Below are 20,572 nucleotides of genomic sequence, written 5' to 3' on the forward strand. Positions count from 1 at the left end.
TTTTGTGTAATAAAAGCGAGTTTGGTCGTTTATTATCGAATTATCGTTGGCTATTCCACATGGTTGAAACAAAAATGTTTACATTCTATTTGTCCTTTTTTGATTTATAAATTAATATAATATGATTTCATCTGTTTTACTACATAATTTTACAACTGTCAGTTTGTAAATTACTATGCTAGAAAATAGTGATGTGCCTTGAATTAAGCTTTTTGTTAAACATTTCGGAAACATACTTATTGTGGACAGTTGTCTCATTGGCAATCATAACACATCTTCTTTTTTTTATTATTATATGCACTATATCCATATGTTCTTTGTCGGGTTGTTTTATCTTTGACACATTCTCCATTTTCATTTTCAATTTTAGCAGAAATAAGTTCTAATATATCTTATTTTGTAAAAACAGACAATATTCAGATGCCTGCTAGTATGAAAATCTTTATGGGCTGACGTGTTGTGTTATAATATATTTGTTATTTTTTTAACGATTTTATTTTCATATTTAATTTATTGTAATGGATCGTTTGACACGAAAATATATGTGATATAGATACAATGGATAAGCGTTGATTCTTGAAAAAGAAACCATGAGCCCGGAGGGCGAATGGTTTGTTTTTCATGAATCAACGCTTATCCATTGTATTTATAACTCAAACTATTGTGTTAATGTCTTAACGCCTATTCTTAATTAGAAGGTATTGTTAGTGAGTTTAAATAGCCATGTAATCGTGTCAAACGATCCATTACAATAAATTAAATATCACAATCAAATGTTTAAAAAATACAAATATATTATAACACAACACGTCTACCCTTACAGATCTTCATACTATAAGGCAGTGTATATAAAGTGCGAATCCAGCTAGTTCATTTTTACTGTTATATGCGGGTATGTCTATTGTAGAATAAAGGATCATGGGAAATATGTATTTGTTTACGTTTTGAAAATATCAAGTTAAAGGATTTTAAGTTAAGTTTTAACATATTTTCATTGTAATATTTCTTTATAATACACAAACATAGCATTAAAGTTCAAATACGTGTTATAAAAGCATCATAATATAGCATATCGATTGTTGAAAGCGATCCATTTTAACTATAGATGCGATGAATTATCACTGTTAGTGCAGTCATTATTAATGTAGAATTTTCAAAGATGCGAGGAATTTTTATTGTAGAATTATGTGATAAATGCACTTGCAACAAATGAAAAAAAACCTTAATTGATGACTTTAGGATTAATGATACATGTATTTTCAAATTGAAATACAAACTCCTCATTCATTCTTTATCAAATATATAGCTTTTCAAACTTGTAACAAAAGCGATTCTCAAAATGTCATATTGTATTCTTCAGATTACGTTTCTCCTTGATTTTAACTTATATAGGGAATTACTTATGAAAAATTCTAGATCCGCGAATGGATACTACCGCAGAGGTAAAACCATGCACATTTGGGTTATTGTACAAAAAACGCATGCTCCAATTCATTTTTGTTGATTTTAGAAACGTTGGAACTCTATGTGGGATATTTCAGCAACTAGGCAAAAAATCCCCAAACTAGATACAAGGTTAGATTCAGCATGTCAAAGAATTCCAAATATCTATATTAAAGGACTTTTGTCTATAAATTTGGACCCCACAAAATTGAAAAAGGGACCAAAAATATAAAAAAAAAATGCATGCATCGGATACATTTGTTATTGAAGGCATGACTGTAACAATAGGATGAATATACAAAAATATCTTATTCTGGGGTTTCATTGGGGGGTTCTGATCCCGGATCCCGCTTACTGTTTTGGCAAATCCCCGTATTCCGCTTATTGTTTTGTCAGATTCCCGTATCCCGCTTATACTATGCAGTTCTAATTATTTGTAATTATCCGTGTCTCGCTAGACTTCATTTCCCGTTTTTCACTACACAATCATTTGACTTTCACCTGTCACGCATGCAGAAATTACAAAAAATAACTAAGTAACTCAAAAGATATACACAAATTCAGGTAAATATTAAAGGGGTCCCTGTCCTCAGTTCCTTTGACTTTTTTTTTTATAAAGGATCCTAGTTTATTAAAGAATATTTTTAATTATATCTCCGACAAACAGTCTTTGTTATAAAACTATAATTACCCAATTGGAATCGATGTACACCAAAAAGAGCAATGACAACGTATTTCCCTTCTGGAACAACTGAATATAATAAATTTGCGTAGACATTTATTCACATGTGACACATATTTTAAATCATAGTTAAATCTTTTTAATCATAAAATTTTACCTAAAAAAATAGATACTGTATAAAAAAGCAAAATGTAACAGCAAACACGAAGTATAAAATCAGAAATTTCTTTTGTGATGTTGGTTCTGTAGACCCCAACGGCCTCGTTTTCAGGGACGCAAATGTCCTGTCCCATTGTGTCATGATCGCTTGTCTAGCTCCATTCCATTTACCAGGTCCGTTTAACCTATATTGGTATGGCGTACATGGGCCAAAGTAACAGTTCAGAGCTAATATAGGATCTGACCATAGTAATGACTCTGTAATAGATAATAAATAATATATAAAAAGTTATCTTTAAAGCAGCTATTTTCGTGATCCAAAGCTATAGTTTGAAAGTTTGGCCAACGATTAGATTCAGGAAACAGTAACATGCGTAGATGTACGTGCAATATAATCAAAGGACCATCACATCTTAAAGTCATATAGCTCATGGGAGTTACACAATATTTAAAGTAATGAAGCCCAAGTTTACAAAATAAGAAAAATGGAGAATGTGTCCATGCGACACATGTGATGCCCCTGCTTGTATATAATATTATACAGGGGCATAATAACACGAGAACAGCAAACGAGATGTTACCCAAATTCGGACATGATCTGTGCTTTGAGGTCCTTAACATTCATGATGTAAAAGTTTATAAGTTTCGTAAAATTTGGCTGAGGCCAACTTAATTTAGAAAACAGAAACAAAATTTGAGACGAACGTATAAATACTAAAATCAGTCTGAAACAAATATGTGAACTCTCTGTGACCTCAAAACAATACGACTTCTTTGCTATGAAACCAACGGAACGGTGAAACTACGCATGCATACTATTGTTTCATCATACTAGTAATGCAATATTAAGTTAAAGGTATACAATATGGCATATATTGACATATAGTTATGTTCATATGAATATATATGGTTATGAGTATTCCTTTTCACTTTTGTGTAATAAATAGAAAACTTAAATTTAAAGATAAGATAGCTCGAATAATACCCTTTCAGATACGAAAAAGACAAAATGGGGTCACCGGATTCGTTTTTTGATACACCATAAAATAGGTAAATGCACAGCACATTCATTTATAATTTCATTATCTGAGTTACTTCCCCTTATGTGGCAAAGTTTAAAAAAAACAAAACTTTTTTTTGTGTAAAAGACAGTCGTAAATATGATCAAAACCTTGTCTTTCTATATTAAAACGAATAGCTTAACACATGATTTCCATACTACTATCGAAATTTGCAAATTCCTATCAAGATAAAGATCTAGACCGATTGTTATCATATCAGCTTTTTCAAAATCCGAGATGGAGGGAGACACTTAAGACACCTTGAGACAAGCGTACAATGACTTTATTTTTTATCCTGCTTAATAAGAACCTTAGTTGATTTCAACATTGAGTGTGTATCTGTAAGATGAAAAATAAGTTGTTAAATTTAAAGAAACAAGATGCGATTACAACTTTCACACGAACTTCATAAGAACTTACTGAGATCAGGGAGACACCCATGTAATGTAGCCAGCTCATCCATATAGTCGATATAATCGACTTGGATGGTATGTCTTTGGGTTTGTACATATTTCAGTTGCATGGCTAATTCTTTGTTTTTAATGTCTGTCATCATTTCGTCGTAGCATGGAAGCTTAACTTTTCCCTGGTTGAAAAAAAAGTAAAGACTTACAAGTAACAGTGCACATGACGTAATCAATTAAGTTATATGAACGTTTTAGAGAAATTTTTGTTAGCAAATAGGAAAAGTCTGCACGTGAAAAAATACTTTAACTAGTAGTAAAAAAATATGAGAGAGCCGTATGAACTTTCAGTAGAGCATATGGTCATTAAATGTAGTGCCAATATCTTGTATTATACGGTATGACGGTCAGTATCAATACCCCAAAATGAAGAGTTTATTGTCACCAGACGCTAGGTAACCACAAATCAAGCCACTAATCGAATTCAATGACTTATGTCAGTGGTAAATGAACCAATTTTTTCACAATTTCACATAATAAATGACGTTTTCTAAAGCAAGTCTTTTGCTATGTTATTTCTCAAATGTTTTCTTTTGGATCGAAAGAACAAAATTTTACTTGTATAGGAAGCCATTGTTTTCCCTTCAATGACGGCCAATCGAAATTGTTGTATTTTAAGTATTTCTGCACGGGTCCTGCCTGATATATTTTGATGTTGGATGCATCATTTCATACATTTAATAATTGTTTTTGCTTATTTAGTTTTGTAAATATACACGATTCAACTGTATTTCTACGTACTTATCTACACATCTTTGGTGTTCAAAAATTATGACTCAATATATGTGCTTCAAAACCAACTTATACAGCACATTTGCTTTTTCTTTTAACGACACTTTTTCATATCAGAATCTATGATAATGTTATAAAATATTTAAAATTAAGCTTTGTTTTTACAGTTATGTATTACCTGAAAAACACGTGTGGCTAATCTACACTGTAACTCGGATATCGGCATCAACGCCGCTATTGGCTGTATACACCCTATTACACATAAAGTAGGCTGTTCCAGTTTCGGAGGAAACACATATTTAAAAAGTTCCACATGGTTTTGTTTGACATCAAGAACAGATTTGTCCAAGAATGGAAACCCAAATATGTAGCCTGTTGCCAAGACAACAACATCAATATTCTCCTCTTTGGTGCCATCATCAAATATTACTCCATTTTCTGTGAACATTTTGATGTCTGGTTTTACCTTCAAAGTCCCGGATGCAAGTCTGTTCGGAATATCGTCGTTTATCGTTGGATGCTGAGCAGTAATACGATGATTAGGTTTAAGGCAGTAGGTGGAATGGTCAAACCTTTTATTCACCTGGTTTTCCATCAAATTGTCAAAAAAAGACTGAGGTAAAAGCTTCCTCATTTTCAACACAGACCTTTTAAGACCTATCATATCTACAGGCATACCGTTATCAGCTATTCTGTTAAAAACCCAACTTCCACGTCTTGTACTAATAAAAACCTAGAGGATTAAAATTTTTTTTTTATTAAAATCTCCTTATTTCGTTCTTTTGATTAATAATTACATTAGAAGTATGTTTCATTATAATACGTTATTCTGATTGGCTAACTGCACATCACGTGTTATTCCGTAAGCAATTGCATTACACAATAAAATTTATCATTCATGATGACACGCGGTCCCACAATAAAGTGCACAGGTGAATTAAATAAAAACTTGATAAAAACGTGTTTACATGATCCTAGCTAAAAAAAATGTAATTATAAGTATTGAATGCTTCTTTTTGTAACTTTATAGAGTTGTAAAAGCGTTGACCGTGCGCACATTTTTAGAATGAAACGCGTCTTACAAAATGTACTTCGGTCAACGCTTTTACACCCCAATAAATTTACAAAAAGAAGCATTCAATTCTTAAATAAATATATTAAAAACAATAAATATAAATATTCTAACATTCAGTTTTAGCAGACATAAAAAAAGGTTTGGATAAAGAAGAATAAACTTTTGTTTAAAAGACATGTATGGATTGAACACACTTTGAGAATAAATCTTAAAACATTTTTTACTCGACAATTCTAAACAACTTTTACATTTGACGTAATTCGACCTAGTTCTACGGCCATGTCGCAATTTTAACCGTGAAGCAATCCGACTAAGTTCTACCTCCATGTACCAATTTTAACCGTAAAGCAATCCGAATATAAGTTTTACCTCCATGTCACAATTTTAACCGTAAATCAACCAGACTGTAAGTTTTACCTCCATGTCACAATTTTAACCGTAAATCAATCCGACTATAAGTTTTACCTCCATGTCACAATTTTAACCGTAAATCAATCAGACTATAAGTTTTACCTCCATGTCACAATTTTAACCGTAAATCAATCCGACTATAAGTTTTACCTCCATGTCACAATTTTAACCGTATAAAGCAATCCGACTATAAGTTTTACCTCCATGTCACAATTTTAACCGTATAAAGCAATCCGAATATAAGTTTTACCTCCATGTCACAATTTTAACCGTAAATCAATCAGAATATAAGTTTTACCTCCATGTCACAATTTTAACCTTAAATCAATCCGACTATAAGTTTTACCTCCATGTCACAATTTTAACCGTAAATCAATCAGAATATAAGTTTTACCTCCATGTCACAATTTTAACCGTAAATCAATCCGACTTTAAGTTTAACCTCCATGTCACAATTTTAATCGTAAATCATTCCGACTTTAAGTTTTACCTCCATGTCACAATTTTAATCGTAAATCAATCCGACTGTAAGTTTTACCTCCATGTCACAATTTTAATCGTAAATCATTCCGACTTTAAGTTTTACCTCCATGTCACAATTTTAATCGTAAATCAATCCGACTATAAGTTTTACCTACATGTCACAATTTTAACCGTAAATCAATCAGAATATAAGTTTTACCTACATGTCACAATTTTAACCGTAAATCAATCCGACTTTAAGTTTAACCTCCATGTCACAATTTCACCTGAGAGGATATCTGACTCAGTTCTTCTGCAATGTCGCAATTTTCTTGAAAAGCAATCCGACTAAGTGCTACCGCCATTTATATTTAAATTAACCTGTGAGGCAAGCTGACTTAGTTCTACCGCCATGCCGCAATTTTACCCCATGAAGCAATCCGACATACTTCTACCGCCATGTCATAATTTTATCTGTGAATCAATCTGACTTAGCTCTACTGCCATGTTGAAATGTTACTTGTGTAGTAATCCGACAAAACCTACCGCCATGTCAAATTTCTACATGTGAAGCAATACGCCTACGTTCCACCGATATTTTAATTTTACCTGTAAAGTAATTCGGCTAAGTTCTACCGCCATGTTACAATTTAACCTGTGAGACAATCACATCAAGTTCTACCGCCATGTTGTAATTTTACCTGTCACTCAATTTGACTAGAATTTCTACCGCCACTTCAAAATTTTACCTGTGAAACAACCCGACTAAGTTCTACCGCCACTTAGAAATTTTACCTGTGAAGCAACCCGACTAAGTTCTACCGCCATATCGCCTCCTGAATTGCCAATTCCAATCACTACTATCCTCTTATCTTCAAACCCAGCTTGGTGTCTATAATCGTGACTGTGTACAACTTTTCCTTTGAAGTTTGATAGTCCTGGAAAATCAGGAACATTCTTTTCCGCATGGTGACCACTGCAGACAATAACTGCATCAAATATGTCTTCTGCTACTGTATTACTTTTCTTGTCTTTTAGTTTGATGACCCATTGGCCGGATTGTTTGAAATCTGCATGCTTGCTCACGCTCAAGACCTATACTATACAAAGAATACGGTAATATTTTCCATATACGTTTTAATAATACTGCACATATGGTTTAATTGCATATGTGATACTCATCAAAATAACTTTCAAATACTTTATGTTATTAAATGAAATGACTGAATAACTGATTAATTATAATAGATACATGTGGACTTCTGATGGTCATTGATGCATAGTTTTCCTGTTGAATAAAATAAGGTCAAAAATAAAAGTCGAAAGTTGAAGAGAACCGATTATACTATGTCAAGATGAAGAAATAAGAAAAAACAAACAACAGATTACAATCCACAAAAACAAGACAAAAAAAATGTAAACATTTAACAACAATTATCATAACCCTATCAATATTCGGGACACATCGAACATGTCGAAAGGAAAAACAGTTCCTGTCGCTGTAATTGCCTAAGTCTTTAGTGTTGAACTTTGTTCCATTTCATTTTTATATCTGTCTGAGTTGTTTCTATCGGTAAAAGTCTTTGTCCTAAAACAAAACTTGTGTTTCAATTAAAATTACCCGAACGACGGTTAACGAATTTCGTAATGTCGGAAGGTAAGCTAAAAGGTGACTACCAATCTGTTATTGCGTGATCTGTAATGACTTTTAATATTAATTATCAACGTATTTTATAGTAGCAACACGACGAGTGCCAGTAGTAGAGCATGATCTGCCGTAGCACCTGAGATCACAGTAACACGACGAGTGCCAGTAGTAGAGCAGGATCTGCCACCTGCGATAACAGTAACACGACGAGTGCCAGTAGTAGAGCAGGATCTGCCACCTGCGATCACAGTAACACGACGAGTGCCAGTAGTAGAGCAGGATCTCCCGTAACACACAAGATCACAGTAACACTACGAATGCCAGTAGTAAAGCAGGATCTCCCGTAACACATAAGATCACAGTAACACGACGAGTGCCAGTAGTAAAGCAGGATCTGCTGTAGCACCTGAGATCACAGTAACACGACGAGTGCCAGTAGTAAAGCAGGATCTGCCGTAGCACCTGAGATCACAGTATTTGGTTGGGTTCTTGCTGTTCAGTCTTTAATCTTGTAGTGTTTTGTTTTTCTCACTAACTGTGCCCCTTTAATAGCAGATTTATTTCTTTATTGCTATGAATCTCAGTTTATGACCAAACTCAGTAAAGACCCATCACTGTTATATTTGGTTGATACATTCAAATATACCTACCGTTCATAGTGTATCAATATACGTTTTTTTCATTGAGTTAAGCCTGCCAATTGATATTTTATCATGCGTTTTCTATGTTGTGATGTTATGCTATTGTTTCAGAAAAAGGGAAACGGTTTGGATCCATTGAAACGTTAATCCTGCTGCAAATGTTTGCACCTGTCAGGAATCTGGTGTACAGTAGTTGTCATTTGTTTATGTATTGTATACGTGTTTCTCGTTTCTCATTTTTTTTTATACAGATAAGACCGTTGATTTTCCCGTTTGAATGGTTTTGCACTAGAAATTTTGGGGCCCTTTATAGCTTGCTGTTCGGGGTGAGCCAAGGCTTCGTGTTGAAGGCCATATATTGACCTATAACGGTTCACTTTTTTAAAATTCTTATTTGGATGGAGGGTTGTTTCATTGGCACTCACACCACATCTTCCTATATCTATTATAACATTTGAATCGTATTGTCCGATTCTTATTGACATAGTTCGGAGTATTTTGACTCGATCATCATCCACACATACCATGTTATTCTACATACAATTCGGAGCCTTTCTGAAGGGTCAGAAACATCCTCCACACATACAATGTTATTCTACATACAACTCGGAGCCTTTCTAAAGGGTCAGAAACATCCTCCACACATACAATGTTATTCTACATACAATTCGGAGCCTTTCTGAAGGGTCAGAAACATCCTCCACACATCCAATGCTATTCTACATACATTTCGGAGTCTTTCTGAAGGGTCAGAAACATTCTCCACACATACCATGTTATTCTACATACAATTCGGAGCCTTTCTGAAGGGTCAGAAACATCCTCCATACATACAATGTGATTCTACATACAATTTGGGACCTTTCGGAACTGTCATAAAGATTATAAATAAGCCTTATTATTGAAACTATATTATACTCTAAATACATCACCTCCGTCCCAAACCGTATGCATTTTCGTAGGTTAAACTTGTCAGCATACAGATTAAAGTACTTCTGCACATACGTATTATGCATATACATTGGATACTCTGATGGTATTGGGAAATCGCTGAAGCACATTATCTCTTTACTGGTGTTGATAACAGTTGATTTCATTACGCATGACTGACCCTCTACGACCTCATCTGAATACCGCCATAGCCCACCTATTTGAAAACAGAAGAATTCATTAAGCCATAATAGACATTTATGTTTACTATACTGGCATAGTATTTTGGCCTTTTAATCTATTGTATTCGATATTTAACGATAACAAAATATGAAATATAAAAAAGAAGATGTGGTATGATTGCCAATGAGACAGCTATCCACAATAGACCAAAATGACACAAACATTAACAACTATAGGTCACCGTACGGCCTTCAACAATGAGCAAGTCCATACCGCATGGTCAGCTATAAAAGGCCCGATACTCATTATTCTGAGTGTTTGTTTTTGCTTAAGCGTACCACGATTGAAGAAAGTACAAAAAGTGAGAAAAAAGTGTAAACATGGGTAGATATTATTACTAATTCAAAACTAAAAAGTAATTTATAACAATTGATGTTGACAAAAGTTCACAGTTTAATACCTATATCATTTGACCTTTCAAAACATACTGGCTCTAGTCCTTCGTCTATACAACACTTTATAGCAGTTAATCCACTGGCTCCTGCTCCAATCACTGCAACCGTCATCTTTATTGTCTGTAATACCAATGGCATATAAAAGCGATGTGGATAATTTCAAATTTTAAATCTTTCGTGCTTTGACATTTTTCTTTTTTTTTGCATTATCACTTTTTCGAATGCAAGTAAAAAAATTACAAAATAGTTATTTACGTATCTTACTGTTAACCAAGACAAGATTAGACAAAATACTTTATTAAAGTCTCACCACTTGTTACATATAAACATGACATGCAGCTTTTTAAAACATGTACTCTTAATATGTTGACATTAATATGTATATGTAACAGTGTAAGAGAACGATAATCCCTTTCTTCATGTTTAACTACGAGCGATAGCGAAAGCCGTTATCTCAAACAAAAGGTTAATCCCTTATTAAGAACATATTCACAAATAAGATATCAAATAAGAAACACCAAATCCTAAAATTTTATTGGTCGAGCGCAGTGGCGGATCCAGAAATAAGTGGGGGCCCACTGACTGCCTAAGAGGGTGTCCGTTCCGGTCATGCTTAAGTGATTCCCTTTATGATTTACAAAATCACCCCTGCCATCACCTCCCCCTAAATCTGCCTCTTGAGCGTACTTTGTTATATATTCTAAACTCTAATAAAATTGAGAATGGAAATGGGAGAAATGTGCCATACAAAAAAGCAGATAACATGCAAAGGCCACCAATGGGTCTTCAATGTAGCGAGAAAATCCCGACTGAGAAAAGATAAGTTGAAAGCGTTTTCATCCACTTGTTTCAATTGATATTCTAGTTTAAAACAAGAATGTGTCCATAGTACGGATGCCCCACTCACACTATCATTTTACATATTCAGTGGACCGTGAAATTGGGGGTCGAAACTCTTATTTGGTATTAAAATTAGAATGATCATTTCATAGGGAACATGTGTACTAAGTTTCAAGATGATTGGACTTCAACTTCATCAAAAACTACCTTGACCAAAAAACATTCCCCATTTCCATTCTCAATTTTATTTCACTTAAACTTTAACCTAGCTGAATCGGCTTGACACTATCATTTTCTTTGTTCAGTGAAATTGGGGTCAAACTGTTACAGTAATTTGGCATTACATTAAAAAGATCATATGGAACATGTGTACAGTACTAAGTTTTAAGTTGATTGAACTTCAGCTTCATCAAAAACTACCTTGACCAAAACTTTACTAACCTGAAGTGGGACGAACGGACAATGACGGACATCAATATGTTTAGGATAAAAATATCAAACGCTCTTTTCTCAGGATTGTCTCGCAGGATAACTGTAGAAAACCTGTCCATTCAGACTTCATAAAGATTAATATGTGATGACTTACCTGTTAACTGCTCATCGTAGTTAAACTTACTGTTTAAATCATAAAAATCATATTGTTGACCTTGAACTTGTTATCGCGTTATACTACAATCTCATTCGGAAATAGTTTACTTAGATAACCATAATATGGTGATATAAAAGATTTAAGACTCCTGAAAGTGCGCAAATACTCATATCAAATATATATTAAACCAGGATTCATATAGTAATTAAGAAATGATTTCCAATGAAACAATTATCCACAAAGTTCATATACTAATATGATAAAATTTCCAATGTATTTTATCTTAAACTGTGTGCGAACGTTTTTAGTTTCGATCTTTTGATCTTTTACGTATGAAAGATTTCCAATCATATATGAATTTGAATTTGTTTCTTTTACGAAATAACTAATGTATTAGGATATTAAATCGTTAATGTATTTATTAAACTTTTAAATATTTGCAACTATCTTGTACCATTTTTATTACAATCATATATAATGTGGTTTGTAAATCCTTTGATATGGTTTTTTTTTTATGAAGCAGGTGTCAGTATCCCGCTGGCGCTTACCACCGTTGTAAAGGAGTAGTTTCACAATAAAATAAATATATATACATATATATACAAGTCTAAATTGAAAACAACGTTCAAGTTTATGATTGTGTTAGATAAAAACCACAATTTTATACGTGTGCATGTAAAAATAATTTATTTTTTTAAAGGGGTCTATATATAATACAAGGATGTCAACAGTTAAAGGCATCCGCACGATATTCAACAATAAGAAAAATTAATACAGTCCCGGACATGAAAAATACGAATCAATCAAAACAAGAAAATCAATTCTATAAGCTAATTTACATGTATAACAAAATAATTTACGAAAAAAAATGACAGACTTGAAACAACGAAAACCACTGATCTACATTTTTTTTTGGAGGGGGGGCACTGACACAAATAGAATGTGACGGGGTTAGCATGGTTATAAAAATAGAAGATGTGGTATGATTGTCAATGTCCACGACTGTCCACACGAGACCGAATTAACACAAAAAATTAACAACTATAGTCACCGTACGCATAGTCAGATATAAAAGGCCCCGAAATGACAATGTAAAGACGTTACGCGCGATGTTCGTACCTCATTGGAAAATCGGTGTAGTTGACATAATGCAAGTCCAAAATGTCTTATTTTGTGATATCATATTCATTGCTATTGTACGCATTTTGAACAAAAGTGGGTTTTTTTAATAAAAAAGAAAAATATTTGTTGAAACTATGTTTTATGCTGCATGCGACAAGCTTCAGTTTCGAAAAACGGCTATTTTTAGGCTGTCCCGCGTAACATATTTCATTTATTGTAACCACTAAACTGTAATTTTCTTCTAAACTATTTAATATTTTGAAAAACGGGTTTTTTCCATTATTTAACAAAGAGGTTCCTTCATTTTTTATGCATTTTTTATGACGTTTTGATGACGTCATAGAAAAAATAAAGTGTTCCATACTACAAGGGCAAATCTGTCCCACGGGAGAATGTAAAATGGTATTCCAGATTTGAGAATCAAAAACATTTATCTAAAAGGAAAAAGGTTAATATTTGTATTTACTACATCAATGCTAATTTGCTTAATTTTATGAATTTAAAAACAAATATCCTGAAAAATGATATATGGTAATTTATGAGCGATTTTTCAAAGGCTTACAAGGTTGTCGCACCGCCATTTTTTGACGTAAATACGAACTCAACTCAAATTTACGTCAATTGTTTGCTTATCAGAGCTCTTATAATGGTAGAATTTTATTATTTTTCAAAATGTTGTTTTTCATAATTTTTCAAAAATCTAAAGTACATCAATTTTTGATAAGCAGTTAAAACGCGTCGTCGATTTTGCGGAGTCTTACAAGAATGTCGCACATGCTTAAAACCAACGTTTCAGTCGAAGTTTTGGTTTGAACGTTACGAAATATTCGCGACGTTATGTTACGCTTACATGTACGAACATCGCGCGTAACGTCAAAACAATTCAAACGAGAAAACTAAAGGAGGCCTGAACTATGTACAAAAATTGTACAACATAGATTTATCTTTAAAAAAATCTATATGTTCTTAATACATACATTTCCGTTTTAATGATATAAAATAATCATAATGTTTTATATGGTCACCGATTAAGGTGTATTAACATATGTGATGGTTATCATTTTATTGTACGGGTAAAGATACAGTTTCAGGGGGAGATAATGACGTTGCTTACGTAAAATGTTATTTTCACGACGTCAAACTATGACTTATCGGTCGTCCCACTGTCTATATCATTTTTTTCAGTTTTTGCTGCATATTTATCAAAATAAAAAAAAATCCTCTATTTACAGTTTTATAAAATTTGGGTCACATAATCTCCCTGCAAAGTGAAACCAATTGCTGTTTTGAAAGATAGGGGTCCATGAACTCGTTTTCAAAAATCTGTCGAAAAATGCATCTTTTCCCGATATGTCACAGAAAATAACATTTTACTTAGCAACAGCAACGTCATTACCTCCCCTGTAACTGTATCGTATGCCCTTAACATTATTCCGTATCATGTCTTTGTAACGTCAAATATAAAACAAAATGAGTTATTTCTGAATAAAAATTGCATAATTTGTAATTAATCTTCTTGTGTTTGTGCAAGCATTGGTTATCTATCCTGTGTTATTATTAACGGAAATCCTTTGTTTCGTCGAGATTCTGCCATTCCTTTATTGTTCATTTCTACCCATAACATGATAAATAACACAGGATAGATAATCAATGCTTGCACAAACACAAGAAGATTAATGGTGATAATGGCATGTACTTTTTGATGATATCGCTTTCTAATTGTTATCAATGTAAACCTATTTCCACCATTCTTTCAATTTTCTGCTCCTGCATCCGGTGATGCGTGTACCTTTCTTCCTTGTGCACGTATCTTCCAGACAGTCATTGTGTATAAAGGGATGACCAAGAATGTCAAAAACAATGCTGAGACACAAGAAAAATATATGTTATGCAACAGTGTATTGCAAGAATAATCAGAAGTCACAATACAAACACATGCTAAAACGACAGTTACTAGACTGCTACTGTTGATCTTTTGCAATTTTTTACTCCTATTAGTTTAAACAGTTGGCAAACTTGGCATGAAAAGTACACATAAAACGATCCAAACATAGAAATAATCCTAACACTGTAACAGATCCGATAATATATACGATCAGAATTAAATAGTTTCGGCAGTTTAACTTCTGCTAATAATGTCGACATGCCATCCTTAATCAGCGGTGATTCGTAAAAAATATATCTGACAAAATAGAAAAAAAAATACTAATTAGATTTTTGGGATCACTTTTTACTTTTCTGCATTTATCTGTACCAAAAACGTTTGGATATAAACAGGTTTTTAAAGAAAGCCAAATAATTATGTAATTATTTACGATGTTTTATAAGTTTGAATAATTCTTCTCGTAATTAAACTTCCTTTCATACACTTTTTAAAACAAAATATATCGATTCCTAGCATCACTGAAGAGACATTCATTTTCGAAATCCGGATATGGTGTTGTAACCTGGATTTGTTTTCTTTAATCGATTTATGACTTTCGAACAGCGGTTTACTGTTGCCTTTACGTATAAATGTTTACAACTCATGTTTGCGGAATTATTGTATTCTGTTTTGTAATTAATAAATAATAAGATTCATTTTTTTCACCTGGTGATCCGTGTGTTTGACAATCACCAGGGTTAGAAAACATCAGTTGTTAGACCTGCTAGTCAAATGCGTTTTGTTATAATATACTTTTTTTCACTTTTTGGGGGACTTTTGGAAAATGTTGTTTGTGCTGTATTAGACCTTTTCAACATCTCTCGACAACGACTAATGACACCTACAGTTTACAGGTAAAATTGATGGGTCGTCTAAAAGACAAAAACCCGTCATGATAATCATTGCGTAACATATTGGATTGGCGGTTATATACTGTCTTGACTATACAGCTTCAGAATATATATCAACCAAATGAATAAATAAGTATATGTTTCTATATATAATCTTCTTATTTTGAATGTATTTACATAATATTTTATGTTTGATGATAATTTTCAAATTGATGAAATATAAGTATTGGACCGTCCGTTCGTCCGTCCGGCCGTATCACACTTGTGAACACGAATAACTTGGTGTTTTTAAGCGATCTTCACCTTAGTTAATGTACTATTCAATTTCTGGAGGGATAATCACATAATGATTGTTAAGATTGAAGGAAAATATAACATCTATTTCTCTCAAGCACGGACTTCTCCGCTTCAAGATATCTGGTTAGAGTAGATGTTTTCCTTGGTGAATTTTGATCACAGTTTGTTTCTCTAAATCCAATTTCCAGTAAATAGTTTTGGTTTTTGAAACTTTTTCAATTTTGTTCGTACTAAATATTTTTTCTAATCTATGACCATACATAAGGGAGGTTTGGGATCACATTAGACTAGGAAAACCCCGTCGCATGTTATGTGTGATTGAACCAAGTCCTGAATATGTTCGTAATTTGTAAGTCTTTGATACGATAGAATTTAAAGTTAATAATAATTATGATAATTTACAGTATGCTTCGCCTTCATATTCGATTCAATTTTAGTCGATCAAAGATCACTGGTTTTTTTTTTTTATTTTCGTCATATTTTGTTTCATTCTATTTTGTTTGTAAAAGGAGCATCATACTATAATGAAAATCATGCATTAAATCTTTTAAAAGTGTGTTTGATTGAGTTCAAATAACTTTTTAATGATTTTAATCGGAATCAGAACCCAGGGCCTTTAACAGTCAGGGCATTTTTTTGTTGTTGTAAATATTTTATATTCCTGCTGTTTTTCACGAATAAGATACATAATTGGCCGCTTTTTCCTCTTCATTATTTTTTTATGCCGAACAACATGCTTTGTTCTTGCATTTTCCGAATTCCACCAGGACAGCTAGAAGCTCAACGTTTAAATAGATGAAATTAAAATTAAAGTACATCATTTCTTATAATAAATTATAAATCCATGTCATTTGGACTCTGTAGGAAAGTTGAACCATTATCAATGAAAGCAATAAAATCAATAATGATTTCACTTTTTTTTTAAAAGTTTTTGATACGACCCCTCACAGTTTACCTGTCGTAGTCGTTCTCAACTGTAGGTATCGAGAGTTGTTGAAAAGGTCTACTAAGAACCCTCTGCCAAGAAATTTATTTTGCACGCACACGTATAAAAAATGCGGTTTTTAATCACCCAATAAAAGGTTACTGTTCAACGAGCCAGTTATTTGACCTTAAAGGGATTACTGCAACTTTACTATTTGATAACTAGTATTATTCCTTGTTTAACATTTTGAATAAATGTGATTTCCTCGTTTTTTTCCGATTTTCTGCTTTTCTTTTGATAAGTTTAATCTAAATTGATTTCCGAGATTTAAACATTGCTAAACATTGTTGCCTCTCATTTAAATAAGTTACTTGTAAAATTATCAACTTGTAAAGTAAACTTGGTACCGTTAATATTACTACAACCTTTAACAAAACAATGATAGAAATGATCAGCCTTGGAAAATGAATATAGATTAAGCAATGGGAAAATCAAGTTATATCTCGATTGTCGTTATTTGAAATTCAGTTCTAAACCAACAGTTATTGTCAATTGCTAAATTTAAATCAACATATTTGCGTAGACTTAACTGTTATTGTTGATATATAGATCTCTATAATGATTTGATACTAGTACCAAGTAAAAAAAAATAACTTGCGGCAAGGATGGTAAAACACAACATGAGATGCTATTTTTTTTACACCATATACGGATTTCGACAATTTATGTCTCTTCAGTGTTGTTAGGGATCGAAAAGTATTTGGAAGTGCATTTAATTTACCGCATATTTGGAAAGATTCTTCAATTCAAAAAAGTCAAAATAGGATCAACGGATTATATAAACCGGAGGGAAAATATAATACAAGCCAAAACGAAATACATAAAAACAAGTCTAAATTGAAAACAACGTTCAAACCTATGATTGCGTTGGATAAAAACCGTAATTTACATACGTGTGCATGTGACAAATTTCGTTGTAGAGTTGTCGCATTTGCCTAACAGGTCGAATAACTGATGTTCTTAAACCCTGCTGACTGCCATTGACTGTTGCCAAACGATAAATTGATCACAAGATGTAACAAAATAGATCTCAATATATGAGAAAAAATATTTTTTTAAAAAGATGAAAGACGACATAATCTTTGTAAAATGATAAAGTCAGCTTCCTATCATTTCTCTTTGGAAGCTTCTGATCAGAAATGTTAACCATCTTGTGAATAAAAAGTTAAAACCTCCACCAAACGTTACAATTGTGTTTGATGTAGTCTTTTCAGAAAAAAAGGTTTTGGTTGTTTCCAAGTGTTGATAACAATTGTCCTTTATCTCTTTATATAGTAAGAGTTGTGGTATGATTGCATATGAGACAACTCTAGTCTAAATTCAACAAATAAAGATGGTCGATTAGACAAATTCAGAACATAGTGAGATAGTGACCTAATACCATTTATACGGGATCAGTAAGTTCCATATGTGGTTTCGCTCTCATCCCATATGGAATTCACTGACCCCGTATACATCGTATTAGGTCACTAACACACTATGTAACCACAGGCACTTGTCTCAGATTTTTTTTTTACCTATATACCTTAATATAACACACAGGCACTTGTCTCAGATTTTTTTTTTACCTATATACCTTAATATATATTAAGGTATATAGGTAATTTTTTTTTCTGAGACAAGTGCCTGTGTATGTAACTTATAGTATGTGGTCATTTTTATAAATTTCCTGTTTACAAAACTTTGAATGTTTCGAAAACTAAGGATTTTCTTATCCCAGGCATAGATTACCTTAGCCGTATTTGGCACAATTTTCTGAAATTTTGGATCCTCAATGCTCTTCAACTTTGAACTTGTTTGGCTTTATAGATATTTTGATATGAGCTTCACTGATGAGTCTTATGGAGACAAAACGCGCGTCTGGCGTACTGAATTATAATCCTGGTACCTTTGATAACTATAGTATCGACACTTAACAATTCTGTATTATTAGAACATAGTTTTATTCTTTTAATCTGTCTTTAATTACAAAGTAATCTTTCACATAAAGAGTTTTAAAAAAGACAGGCCAAAGTTACCAGCAGGATATATCCGTTGTCAATGTGCTGGTGTATATGCTTTTAGGGAGCCAGCTTGGGAGCGATTACGGGAGCGGGGGTGGTCGCTGCATTGAAGACCCATTGGTGGCCTTCGGTTTTTGTCTGCTCTACGGTCGGGTTGTTGTCGCTTTGACACATTCCCCATTTCCTTTCTTAATTTTGTTTTGTACAGAGTTTGTCTTTAGTTCCGTGCTTCCAGTAGAGTGCATCCCCGTGCTTAAGGTTTATGCTCTAGATTATAGAGTGTGTGTACGAGAGAGAACTTCTCTATGTTCATTACTTTAGGAATATTTTTCAAAAAATAGTATTTTAATATTCAGCCCCATTCATCTATTTAGTCAGACGGCAGTCGCTACCTTGATATACCCTATCGTTTGTTAGATTTGTCGGGTTATTTATGACAAAAAGTGTTTAACGTCTTTAGTCGAACAGTTTTCTCATTTTTACATTAATAGATTTACTGTTTGCTGGTTCATATTCTGCACGCCAGTCTTTGCTCCTTTCTAATAATATCCACATACCAAAAAACAAATATATGCGTTTGCTTTCCTACATTGGCTGGAGGTATAGGGGGTTTCTCGATGCATTGAAGATCCATTGGTGGACTTCGGTTGTTGTCTGCTCTATGGTCGGGTTGTTGTCGCTTTGACAGATTCCCCATTTCCTTTCTCAATTTTATCAATCTCATAAAAACAAAACAAAAAACTTCAAAACGGAGAAGAATTAAAAAATTACATATTCCTCACAAAACTTAGGAAGAAAAACAGTGGCTCAATTAATGTCCAAAACAATAAGCCAATAATCAAGTATTTATAGCTGATTGATGTCGGTCAAAAGTTGTTAAATGCAAACTGTAAGATGTATTGGTGTTTAGCATCAGTTTCATCATTTTTGTGTATTTTGTGGTGGTCAATTTCATTGGTGGAGGAAGCAAGAATACACAGGGGAAAAACTGATTCAGGTTGAACGCATCTGTCAAGTGCGAGGTTCATTTCATGCACATGTCATAGGTTTGCTTCATAAGTTTTTCTCGTCTCGTTTTCTATATAGATAGGCAAGACGGTTGGTTTTCATGTTTGAAAGGTTTAACAATATATTATGTTATGGTATTATCAGTTTATTTTCGATTTATGAGTTTGACATCTTTCGCCCCTCTTTTATAGTTCTGAATGATCCCAGTGCTTAGGCTCTGAGTTGTAGGCCATAATTTGACCAATAATTGCTAATGTTTTGTACATTATGACTTGGATTGAGAGTTGTCTCATTGGCACTTATACCACATCTTCTTGTTCATAATAAACTATCCTTTGTTTTTCTCTTTTGTTTTTGTCACATTTGTTATCCGCATATTCAAAGATTACTATACACGATGAGCTTTACGGTGACCTGCAGACGTTAACAACCTTGGTCTTTGGGGGATATTTATAATTGACAATCAGTATCATATATCAGTGCTGTACCCCTTTTTTGGCAATTATGTCTGTTTGTTTTGTTCACACATCGTTGTCAATATAATGGAATTTAAAGCGACAGGTATAATCCACCATTTCCTTCATGAGAAAATGCCTGTACCCAAGTC

General features: G+C 33.1%; 1 protein-coding gene across 3 annotated transcripts; it reads right to left on the reverse strand.

Moving 5' to 3' along the window:
* Positions 1–1,976: 1,976 nt before the first annotated feature.
* Positions 1,977–11,879, reverse strand: LOC134708448 (flavin-containing monooxygenase 5-like). Of its 3 annotated transcripts, none has more exons than XM_063568971.1 (7): positions 11,773–11,879; positions 10,352–10,466; positions 9,711–9,925; positions 7,285–7,584; positions 4,720–5,274; positions 3,766–3,931; positions 1,977–2,542 (listed from the first exon to the last, which is right to left on the reverse strand). In XM_063568971.1, the coding sequence occupies exons 2-7, from the start codon at positions 10,455–10,457 to the stop codon at positions 2,283–2,285; spliced, it is 1,602 nt and encodes a 533-aa protein (XP_063425041.1). In that variant the 5' UTR covers positions 10,458–10,466; positions 11,773–11,879; the 3' UTR covers positions 1,977–2,282. The 3 variants fall into 3 exon arrangements, with proteins under 3 accessions (XP_063425041.1, XP_063425042.1, XP_063425044.1); XM_063568972.1 differs by lacking the exon at positions 11,773–11,879 and adding an exon at positions 11,628–11,746; XM_063568974.1 differs by lacking the exons at positions 10,352–10,466; positions 11,773–11,879 and adding an exon at positions 11,628–11,746.
* Positions 11,880–20,572: the final 8,693 nt, after the last annotated feature.

Source organism: Mytilus trossulus, chromosome 2 (assembly GCF_036588685.1).
Source record: "Mytilus trossulus isolate FHL-02 chromosome 2, PNRI_Mtr1.1.1.hap1, whole genome shotgun sequence".
In the NCBI taxonomy this organism is placed as follows: domain Eukaryota; kingdom Metazoa; phylum Mollusca; class Bivalvia; order Mytilida; family Mytilidae; genus Mytilus; species Mytilus trossulus.